General features: G+C 37.5%; 1 protein-coding gene across 1 annotated transcript; it reads right to left on the bottom strand.

Annotated features, from left to right (window-relative positions):
• Positions 1-6,445, bottom strand: LOC119736097 (receptor-type tyrosine-protein phosphatase gamma-like). The gene is made up of 8 exons (XM_038210106.1): positions 6,368-6,445; positions 5,515-5,556; positions 4,171-4,350; positions 3,008-3,153; positions 2,117-2,182; positions 1,724-1,790; positions 1,222-1,382; positions 1-520 (listed from the first exon to the last, which is right to left on the bottom strand). Exons 1-8 carry the CDS (start codon positions 6,420-6,422, stop codon positions 365-367), a joined length of 873 nt encoding a protein of 290 aa, XP_038066034.1. The 5' UTR covers positions 6,423-6,445; the 3' UTR covers positions 1-364.
• Between the last annotated feature and the right edge of the window lie 5,900 nt (positions 6,446-12,345).

Genomic DNA, 12,345 nt, shown 5'->3' with positions numbered 1-12,345 from the left:
CGTCTCATATAAATCAAATAGACAAATTTGATTTCTGAATAACACGATTCGGCGTAGACGAGACGAGGTCAATACTCCGGGTCGATAACGTGCATGTGCTCATTGTTTCAATTTGCTTGGACTGAATTTGAAATTGTTTGACAAAAGACGAAACAAAACATTGGAAGTGCACTAAATTGATGTTGCTGGATGAATTTGAATGTAAGAATCGGTGAACTCGAACGATTTTTTTTTTCTTTTTTAATAACCGGGAAAACCTATATTAATTTAATTGCATCTCAATTTAACTCATATCTAATTAGTATTTGACAGAGTTTAACATGGATCAGTCATCAAAGTACATGACTGATAACTCCTTGACGATCTAAATAGAAGCTTCCACCTGTGTGCGGTAGTTATGTTGTGGATTGTACTCAATCTTTCGGCCCTCGCGAGGCTGGAGGGGACGAACGTTGTCCCCGATATGAATGTTGTCTCTGGTACCTTTCTTTTTGTTGTACAAGCCACGGAACACTTCCATCTGTGTAAGAGTTGACAAATGGTGGAAACATTTTTAACATTGCTAGCCAGTTTTCACATATTTTTTTGACTATTTGAGGGAGGAAGATAGTTTGTGGGGAGTGCTTAGATTTGTAGCAAAATTCCCGTGCTTAATGGTGACCTTGGTAGGTGAACGAGCAAATGCTCCCAAAGTCCCCATAGGCCTATATGCTAGGCGATATTTTACAAAGGGCTCATTTAGGGCAAGAAGAGCCATTTTTGTTCAGTAGAAGTCGGTAACTAGCTATTTGACATAATTTTCGGGGGCTGAATCCGAAAATGACGGTGACCAAGCTGGATTTTTTTAGTGGAAATTATGCCTAATTTGCAGAAATATTTCATACCTGTGGTATATTTGTTCAAATATTTGGATATATGTTTTATATATATATATATATTTTTAATTTATTTTGGTGATTACAAAAATACACCCAAACATGGGAACAAATATATTACACGACAGGTATTAACGATTTATGCAAATTAGGCATATTTCCACTAAATATCCAGCTTGGTAAGCATCATTTTCGGATTCAGCACCCCGAAATTACGTAATTTAAAAACAGCTTTGTTTACTACCAACTTCTACTCGAAAATGCCTCTTCATGTAACATTTGTTGTTTGAAATATCGCCTAGACTATTATTGAGAGGGTATTTTGTGCATGCACAGAACCAGCTACCTGTGCTCTGCCCATCTCCAGTGGAGTTCTCCAGACTGTCCAGGTGACGTCAGTATTACATTGAGGCCATGTTTGGGAACCTTGGTAACGGTAGAAATTGCCCAGATCAGGCGAAAGCATATCGGCCAGGTTATCATGTGGACTTACGCTTGCTTCATCATCTGTAAACGGAAAAATCTCTTTATTTCTTGAAACAAGCACTAATCTTTATGAATTTTGGTTAACAAAATCTTGCTAAGGCCTCATATACAGTCGAACCTCGTTAATAAGAGCACTGTTAATACAAGGTTCCTGTTATAACAAGGAAAATTGTTGGTCCCAACTCCTATGTTTTCTTTGTTTTCGACTCCTGATAATACAAGGTTCGTGTTATAACGAGGGAATTTGTAAAGTCCCAAGGACCTCTTATTAAGAGTCGTCTTTATATTGTAATACTCAAGCATTCAGGTTATCATGTCTTGTAAAACTGTCTAAACCTATTTCTCAAAGTGGTTAAACCTACCTGCGTATTTCACCTTGTTCACAGCGTACATCAACTCATATAAAAGGGGATTGTCCTGCTCAACAACCTGTGTTTCAAAATTTAAAAAGATGTCAAATCTTTATGTTTTTAATTTTCATATCTTAATCTTGATATTTGATATTGAAATAATCTGATGGATTCAGCTATGTTTCTCTTTTGTTCGAGGTGCTATAGGTTTTCCCGGCCAATTTCCTAAAATGTTCATCACTTCTGAAAATTGATCATTCATTTTCGTCTGAATTTTAATGAACGTCTTTAGTCCCATTTCAATTCAACGAAAGTTCAACTGTTTTGACCGGGAAAACCTAGGCCTATAATTATGATAAATTTAAACGTTGATTATAATGAAATGGAAAGTAAGAAATTGCATACCTTGACCATGGCTACAAATCCCGATACTTTGTTCGTCCCGGGCTGCTGATGGCACATCAGTTTTATCTAGGATTATTATGAATGTCTTATTTCAATTGTACTCTTAGCCGTCATAGTGGGGCAGATAGGTGAAATATTTGGGGGAATTGTGCCTTTACTGACACAAGCATGGCATTTGGCAGTACAGTCAAAGTATGTCATGAGAAAGATGTTTGGCTAGGCCTATAGGGCCATCGCAGATGTGTCCTTTGAAAAAAAAATATACGAAGAATAACAAGCAATTTTCAAAATTGTCTAAATGGCTACCATTGCTTATTTTTCTACCCATATTTTTTTTTTAAAGGACAAATCTGCGATGGCCATATATACAGCCATATATCTTTCTCATGACACATACTCCGACTGTGTGCCAAATGATATGCTTGCATCATCAAAGGCACAATCACATCACCTAGGCTGCCGTACTGTCAGCGGCAGAATTACAAAAAAAAATCAATTTACAAAGAAAAACATTGATATTAAATCATACATTGAAAAGGGAAACGTTCTTTTGTTTAAACTTGACAACAATGATGTAAAACAAATCAACTTCCCAATGACTGCATACGTCCATTTATCAATACCAAAAAAAGGAATTACGGAGGAGAATAATCATCTTTCCGAGGGGGATATTTTTAGAGTGGAATTACGGATGAGACTAACCATCTTGGCTTGGAGGATATTAAAAAAAAAAGGAATAGTGGAGGAGACTAATCATCTTGACGTTGGATATTGTGGATGTTGTACATTAAGTTGGATCCATCCTTTGTTCTGACGATGAAATTGGATTTAGAAATTTGCGACGCCCAAAATGACTATTCTCACATTGTCTTTGCTAACAAATCTACATACCTCACCATCGTAAAACTTGCCATCCAATTTGTGCTCTGATCCTCTGCCATTTACTCTTCCCCACTGGAAGAATATAACGTAGGGACTATGCTTTCCTTGTAGTCCACCTCCACTGATGTAACACTTGTTGGAAATCAGTATGTACACTGTGTTTTTAAGGTAAGTGATATTAGTTCGTGCAGGTGAATTCGAGCCTGATTGAACCCCCAGTTAAAAAGAAACCTAAAGTGAACTTTGGAAAGTATCTTCTTTGAAACTTATTGCCTCACCAACTGCACCCACCCACCCACCCCTAACCCCCAATCCCCCCCCCCCCTAAACAAAATAGAATAAACAAGATAATCGGCATCAGGCAAACATGAATTAAACAAATGAAATATTGAACAATAATTGATCAACTGGGTAACATAGGTGCTATGCTCTGCAGAGTCAGCTTTTGAAGTACCACTGAAGCTTCTCTGAGCTCAAGAGCAATGTTTTGCATCAGTGTCACGAACCTAAATTTGGTCCATAAACAACTGCAAATGGTGTCTGAAAGCATGGGCGTCGCCAGGATTTTTTTCTAGAGGGGGCAAAACATATTTTCCCCAAAAAAATCCTGTATATCAAACCTATTCTCGATTTATCACTTTTAGAGGGGGGCAGGGACATTTTGCCCCCCAACCCATTAAATTTACACCACTTTTTTTTTTTTTTTTTGGGGGGGGGGCTTTTCCAGGGGCAGCCCCCCCCCCCCCCCCCCCCTCGCGACGCCCATGTATGAAAGTATGAAACGTGAGACAAAGGCTGACCAATAAATTGCGGACTTAGTAAACTTTTACCTTTTCAACACGGCGGGTGTAAAACACGTACGCCGTGGGCTTGAGCTGCTTATGTTGGTGGGTGGGTTGGTTGGTGGACAGATTACCCGGCCATATTCGAGTATTACAGCTTTGCAATGAGACCAGCTTTTGAAAACACTGATGCGCATGTGTCTAATTTACATATTTTTGCATATTAGATCACGCCCCATTGGGGTGCACGAACGCTGCCGTATTAATTTATAAAGCAGTCTTCACAGTTGCCCGGCCGCCGTAGGTTGTACCACTTGGTAATTTTTTTTTGTTATTCATTTCACTTTGAGTAAGGGGAGGGGACACATTGTAAAAACAGTTATCACTCACATTGCTTTCCATTATTAACTACTCTCCAATCTTTGTCGTATGGCTTCCTGTCCTTCTTGAAGAATCCCTCAAACGTCAGGCTACCATGTTGGACTTCTGTGGTGTCATTTTCACTGATGTCGATGGGTGACTGATACTTCGCAGCACACTTTGGATATGTTTTGGACCAATGTTGAGGCCCTTATTGGGAAAGAACAAAATTATCGATGTGCTCGAGTCCCTGCAAATCCATCACAAGTCGATCCTTCAGTCTCAATAAGCCATTTGCGAGTGACTTTTACCCAAATTTGAAAACATCTCTACACTGACTTGCAAAGAATGCTTAGCACATTTTAATTTTGAAATCTCCAGAGTCCAGCCATCACCTGATTCGGGGCAAGCTCTTGCATAGTTAGTTACGCATATAAGAGACCTCAGCACCAATGCATTGTTCACAATGGGTGAGAATGGCTAAAGACACCAGACCATGCCAGAGTTGGGCGTCGCTAGCATAACTACGCTCCGAATCATGTGATATAGTAACAGTCTCTGTGGTCGGGAGAATGCAAAGTTAAAACATGCAAAGTATTGGATTAAGTCAGCAGGCGTTCAAGATTTTATTCAAACTTAACTCGCAATGGCTTATTCAAGATATAGCTATTCAAATGAACTGTCACGAAAGCATTCCTTTGTCATTGTTCATCCAGGTACTTGTGACTGGCTTTATGGAAAGACTTGTGATGGACTCAAATACAACACTGTTGTGCTTATACTAAAGCAAACTGGCTACTCTTGCAAAGCAGAACTTAAACAATTAAGCAAAGAAAATCTGTTCTGAAAACAAAAGAACTGAAAAGAAATGCAGGTGTTGAAAGCAGTGAACGCAAGAAAATGACACGCACTCAAAAAAGAAAAAGAAAAAATACCATTACGCTTGTGCTAACATGTGATGCTCAGCTTATGCTCATGCATGTGTATCAGCCACTGATCTATTATACTGACTGGATAGCGCTTAGACCAGTGCGTGTACACAAGCTAGACCGTGACGCCCTTTTACACAGTACACGCGGCGACCATTTTGAAACTCACTCAAAAGCCCACAACGCACGGATCCGTATATAAATACAGTTACAATAGTTTAGGAAGCAATGTTGGATCATCGAACACGTTTTTATATATTCATTTTCCCCACAGTGTTGTTTTACTCATATTTGTTCGAATATATCATTTTATTTCGTGACTTTGAATATATTTTTACGTGGCCAAAGGGAGTGTCAAAATGGCGTCCATAACGTGACTTCACCCCCACGGCCCGAAGCGCTAGCGTAAAAATGAACAGGGAACCATAACCATGTAACGTCTTACCTTTTGGTCCCTCACCATAACAGTAGCCATTGCCATGCACATCTATTTATCAAAACAAACATTTCTCTTTTTTTTGTTTTGTTATCAACTATTTCCAGATCACTTACAGTTATAATATTTTGTAAATTAGCGTGTCCAGTTTTGTTTGTCTTTATTGTACAGTAACCAACCATCGCCATTTACGAACATAATCAATTCAGGGACTACATAGCCTTTCGCCAATGCCATCGTGGCTTAGAGCGGCGGAGATAATGCCACTGTGGTCCAATTTGCAGCAAAGTGGATGAAAGGAATATGCCAGCAATTAATATCTCTGTTGGCCGACTTACCTCTTGTTTTTTTTGCACTCAATATTGAGTTTGAACATACAACCTTAACTTATGCTTCAACGGTTATGTACTAATCACTGCATCATAGGTTCCAACTAAATATTGATTGGCAATTAGTTGGTCAAAAGAGAGATTGCTGGCATGTTCTCCTTTCATCCACTTTGTTGCATATTGACATATCATCCCTTTCAATTAACTGTCTATATCTGTGGATGACTGGATGTAGGTGTCGAAATGAGATATTACGTACCTCTGCGTACTATTTTGTAGTTATACTTCATTGTTATCTACAGCTGTTGTATTAAGTTTGATCATTTTCATTACAGTTAAATTACAACTTAACATTGTTTACCACCGGCGGCTTGGCCCGTACAAGCTTCGGCTTTCTGCCAACTTTTCCGTTCATCACGTTTGTTTTTGACTTGCGTTTGTTTTTGTAAAGTCTTTAATTAAAATAATGCTCATTAGTGTGGATACATGATGAGTGGACATCAACAAATCAATCAATCAATGGTCATACTTACCAACTAGATGGGTTACCAGTAACAAACCGGTCACTGTCCAAACCAGCATCATCATCCTCACTGATTGGTGCTTTGTATCTTGAGAAAGACAGAGAGGATATAGAAAACAGAATTGATAAGGCTTGAAATGTTGGCATGGTGAAGGATTAGCGACAAGAAGTCTGATAAGGTTTGAAGGCTTTCATAGTGAAAGTAACAATGCGATAAAGATACAAGGCAGCATCACTTTTCACAATTCACACACATCCCCATATGATTTGTTTTCGTTTCGCTGAAAGAACACTTACCTTCTTGTGATCCGTGGACAGAACTTTAAAAAGGTGTTTGTGTTTAAAATTCCGTAACTTTAAAAGTACATGAGTGGTTTGAATGATTCTTGTACTGAAAATAAGAGCTAATGAATTGGGCTTTTATATCCTAGATTTTGAAAGTGCTACATGCAGAACTTCACTAAAACGATAGTCCCGACATTTGGGTTTCGGTTTTTTTTTACTCACCCTGTATACTACCTCTAAATATACAAATTATCACAAATGCTTGACAGTACGAACTGGATATTAAAAAGAACTTACCATTAAAACTAAGTAAAGTATTGTCCTAAGTGAATAGCATTGGCATTAATTGGGGGGCTTTTCGTAAAATTACTATTATAGGATCAACTTTAGCTTTTATTTTCTCTAATGGTTAAAAGCACTGGCTTCTGCATGATCTTTTTAGTGAAATTCCTTTAGTGATTGATTGGATACCTTGCGTTTGGTGAATATGTATGCCATTACTTTGTCCCTTTAATCCTTTAATTGAAACTGAAGCTTTTAACAGCCCAAATTGCCCGCTGAAAAAAGAAGGTCTGGGCAAATTTTATGATGCAGTTGTGTTCCATCACTAATGGCCTTTTGGGTCATATAACTTTATCATTCTAAAAGCGTTTCTCTATCTAGCCTCTCACATCCCAGAATGAACTTTTACAATTTGAGTGAAGACCAGCACTGAGGATGATAGTTTAGAGACAACCACGAAACGTCTTTTCATTCCTTGATAATCTTTATTTAACCCTAAAGGGGCCGGGGCGGAATCCGCCCCCCGACTTTTTCCGCGATAGCTTTAAAAAAAAAAATTCGCGACCCCAGATTTTAATACTTTTTTAGCCTCGAGCCTTGCGCATCTTTTGACACCAAAAACATAAAAATCGGACGAGGGGTTGTCGCTACGCGCCGTGAAAACTGAATTTTCCCATATACGTCGTGTACACAGACCAGAATTGCCATTCATAGATATGAATAATTAATTAGCCATAATTTCAAAACCCTTTGACCTTTGGTCATGAAATTTCTTGGGTATGTTCATGAAGAGTTGTTCTATGCATGTACCGAGTTTCAATTTTTTTCGTCACTCGCTGGCCGAGATCTTGGGGGGGGGGCGGAATCCCCCCCCCCCCCCCCCCGGCTGAGAGATGGTCAAAATAACCCGGCCCCTTTAGGGTTAATTCCTAACATTCTTTTGATGAGTAACTGTTCTATGTTCCGACACCCCTATGTTCCGACACCCCTACAGGGTTACTTCCGGTTAGGGTTAGGATTAGGAATATGTGCACTCGAAATATAGAGGTGTCGGAACATAGGGGTGTAACCCTTTTGAAGCATACATGAAATTCTTAATGAAGTCAAAACGTTTCCAAAATTTTAACCCTCATCAGGCCGGGTTATTTTGACGATCTCTCAGCCGGGGGAGGGGGCGGGGGGGGGGGGGAGATCTCGGCAACTGAGTGACGTTGAGTGAACTCGGTGTATGCATAGAGCAATTCATCATGAACATACCCAAGAAATTTCATGACTATAGGTCAAAGGGTTTGGGAATTATGGCTAATTAAATATTCATTTGTACGAATGGTAATTGTGTTCTGTGTACACGACGTAGGCCTATATATGGGAAAATTCAGTTTTCACGCCGCGTAGCACCGGACAAATTTCACTAAGTATATGCGGCAATTAACACGTGGTCCGATTTTTATGTTCTTGGTATCAAAATATGCGCAAAGCTCGTATTTTTGTAATAAAATCGACGGGTTACCATTTGAAACAAGCGACTACCTGTGAGGGATCATCTTTTATTTGAAATGACTCGAGGAATCCAGTGAATCGAACATTTGTCAAATTCTAGATGGGTCGACCTGAGATGCCCCAAGTGTTGGGTAAAACTTGAACCTGGAATGGGAAAGAGTTCCATATATACCTAGACATCACCTGACACTCTGTGCACAAACCCTATGAGACTGGTCTGAAAAATTCTAATTGTTTTCTCAGTAAATGCTTCAATATTTTGCCTGCTAAATATGACTTTTAAGGACATGTTATCGCCTGATACACGTACCTGGACATCAATGTACACCCTGTGCACAAACCCTGTGAGACTGGTCTGATTTTTTTTTTTTTTTTTTTGCTTCAAATTGGACTTTTTAGGACATGTTATTGCTTTCTGATGGCTGTCAATGTATATATGGAATTCTTCCCCTGGAATGCCCGTCTGATATGAGTATAAGCTATTACATATGAAAAACAGACCCTTGATAGAAAATACAAAACTTCTGAAAGACGACACCCAAGTCACTTACAGAATTTTATTTCTCCAAATATACAAGTCCAACACAATTATTATAAGATAACTATAATTTGATCCAACACAATTACAATGTAGTATACAAACACACTGTAAATGTATGTCAAGCCTCTTAAATGTATAAAAACATAACAAATTATAGTGTTAAAAAATATATGGGAATAACTGATATTAAAGTAAAAACAAATTGCATAAAAAAACAACGTTGCATAAAGGTAACGCCAAGGTTATGCTACTATTTCGGAATGTGGCCCTTCCATATTGCTTTTTCAGAACAGCTGTAGTATTTACAGACCTATCTCTACAGAATTTCAATAACAACTACCAGCAAGATTAGGTTATTCACATTAATACACTTTAATACAATTCCCCCACCCATAAAAACATTAATATCATACATCGCTCACATAAGGCACCATTCAATATATTCAAGATAATTCCAAGTTGGTAGGACTACCTAAAAAATACGCAATGTATTTTACCACATTTACGCTATAATTGTATTTCAATACATTATGGCATAATGATGCGAGGCGTTCCAGCAAAATGAGACGGAAATGGGTAGAGGCCAAAATCGAGGGTTTGCAGTTATTACGAAACAGGAAAAAAAAAACCGAAAAAAAACCCCCAAATCTTCTCAGAACACTGTTTGTTGCACGTCCATCAAACATTCAGTTGACAAGTTACGGCTGTTTAAAGTTTTATCGACATGTTTAAAAGTAAAATATTGAGAAGACGTTTAAAGTTTCACGTTTTGTAGTTACCAATTGGTTTTCCTTATAAACACTTGTATTCCACGATGAATATTATACTATTTCTTTAAAATATGTGTATAAGACATATATCAAAAGAGATACATGTAACTATCAATCAATCTGAAAATGGAAAGAAAATCAACCCCGTTCGTGTTTGTTTAGCATCTTTCTCCACTTTGCCTCTGCCCTGTTCTGTCTCCTTTTGCCAGAACGCCTTACATATTTTAAGTAAAACAGACATGTGTACCACAAAATGTATTAGTACTGGTAATGAAGACAATGTACATGAAAGCTTAAAAACTATGAAAACTATACAATAAAAAAAAATGTACTGTACGTGACACTTTTTAAAAATACCGTCCAAAATTTAGAAAATTAACAATTAATACCCATAATCGCAAACACATTTATAATACTAAAATGTCATTTAAAACAACTGAATGCTTCTTTGGTCAACTTTTTCAAAAACAAAAAACAAAACAAATACTGGTCTGCTGGTATTAAAGACAATGTACATGTACATTAAAGCTTAAAACTATGAAAACTATTTTTATTTTCAAATATACTGCACATTACACTTTTGAAAATACACGTGAATACCGACCAAAAGTCATAACATTAACAAACAAGAACCCATAATCACAAACACATTAATAATTAAATGTAAATTAAAATAATTAAATACTCCTTTGGTCTACTGTTTTTCTAAGTTAGTAAAAATAAAATGGCATACACGTAGCTTGGTCCATCTTCAAAGCACTCTACTCGTGGCTTTACCCAACTTCCCCGCTAAACCTCACAATGCCACACAACTTGAGATTTTAATAATCTTCTTAGGGTGATCGCTGAACAACATACAAAAATAAAACATGTAGAAAAGTTTCTTTTTTTAAACGTCAAAACTCAAAATGTACACAAATCCTTAAAAAAAGTATTAAAAATCGACAGAACGCATTGCCATAGATTTCACTACATTGCCACTTGGCAGACAAAAGTAGGCAGATAGAGGAGACAGTAAACATGGCAGGGTACAACTGACAATGTAATAACCAGCGGATAACATATCACCAACCGATCAATTGACCGATACTGTATCACTAACCGATATTGTTACACATTGATTGATGTCTAGTAGAATATACATCAGTCAATTGTTGTTACATTATCGGTCTTAACCGATAATAAAACAGAAATTGACTGATAGTCTGTGTAGTCAGGCATGCAACTGGGAAGTCATACAAAAAAAAGGAGGAAATTCAACTCTTCCCCAGACTTTGTACAGTGTTTTGTTATTTTTAATGGCACACATGGAAAGTAAAACACAGAGGAAATTAGCTGATCCGAGGAAAAGTTTCATGTTTGTGTAGTAATATCATTTACTACACTATCATTCAATTGTTGTTATCGGTTTAGTGATACAGAATCGGTCAATTGTTTTCACATTATAGGTTAGTTATAACATTTATCAGTTGTAACACAGGGCTATAAAGGAAAATAGGGAAATAAAGACATTGGAAGAAATCCGAATTTGTGGATGATGACACTGAGCATGAGACCTATGTGTGTGAAGGCAAGTCCAAGGTTATGCTACGTTTCTGAAAGTGGCCGTCAATTTCTTTTCAGTACAGCAGCAACTTTTGCATTATAAAAGCAGAATCTGCACAGAAACGATGCTAAACTGTTGTTAATCATTCAAACCAGCTCTCACATTGTGATCTGAGAAAATGGACATTGGCCGAGTTTCATCCTTCACGATCAAACTGATTTACAAGATCCTCATCCACATTTATTTACATCACTAATTATAACATACACATGAGGTTAAACAATTCTAACTTAAAACACTCAGAAACAATAACGTGCAAGTAGTCATGAAAATAATATGAAATTGGTGTTGCATTGTTTAAAGAATACATACATAAAGATAATACACTCAACATTTGCATAATCGGCACACTTAAATTTTAATGTGTTAAATACAAAAATAGAATACTCGTTTGGTCCATTTTCCCTGAAGATATATACACGTTAGAAATATTCAAATAGAACAAGGCACACTGTGTTTAAAACCTCACTATGACTCAAAAACTAATATTTCTTAAAAACAATTAAAAAGACTTTAAAAATAACGAATCACAGCTCATTCGTACAAAATATACAAAATATGTTCAAACAATTGGCAGAATGCACTGTCTTCGGTTTCTTTGGACAGAATGTTGAATAACAAATTCTACACTGTCTACAAAACAGGCAGAAAAACAGGACAGTATTAAGGAAAAAAGGGCAAATAGAAAAAAAGCTATTGGAAAAATCTAATTTATCAATGACACAGAAAATCTCTCACTTGAACCTCAAAGCAAGTTCGGACGAGGACCATGAGTCGACTAGTGGTTGATTTGTTACGTAACTTACGCGTGCGCACTAATAACAACGTGCTTGATCCTCAGAGCAACCTCTCAACCTCTCACTTGAACCTCAGAGCAAGTTCGGACGAGGACCATGAGTCAACTAGTGATTGATTTTGTGACATAACTTACGCCTGCGCACTAATAGCAACGTACTTAAACCTCGGAGCAACCTCTCAACCTCTCACTTGAACCTCAGAGCAAG

The sequence above is a fragment of the Patiria miniata genome, unplaced genomic scaffold (genome assembly GCF_015706575.1).
Source record: "Patiria miniata isolate m_02_andy unplaced genomic scaffold, ASM1570657v1 HiC_scaffold_29, whole genome shotgun sequence".
In the NCBI taxonomy this organism is placed as follows: domain Eukaryota; kingdom Metazoa; phylum Echinodermata; class Asteroidea; order Valvatida; family Asterinidae; genus Patiria; species Patiria miniata.
Note: the sequence above shows the minus strand (reverse complement) of the source record. Positions and strands in the feature narration are given on the sequence as shown.

Bases quoted from the DNA above. Each gene is read 5' to 3' on its own strand.
- LOC119736097 (XM_038210106.1), bottom strand. From the start codon at position 6,422: ATGATGATGCTGGTTTGGACAGTGACCGGTTTGTTACTGGTAACCCAT. The intron at 5,557-6,367 runs GTAAGTATGACC...TTTGATAAATAG, and splicing joins ACTGGTAACCCATCTAGTTG to ATGTGCATGGCAATGGCTAC. The intron at 2,183-3,007 runs GTATGTAGATTT...TAATAATCCTAG, and splicing joins GCAAGTTTTACGATGGTGAG to ATAAAACTGATGTGCCATCA.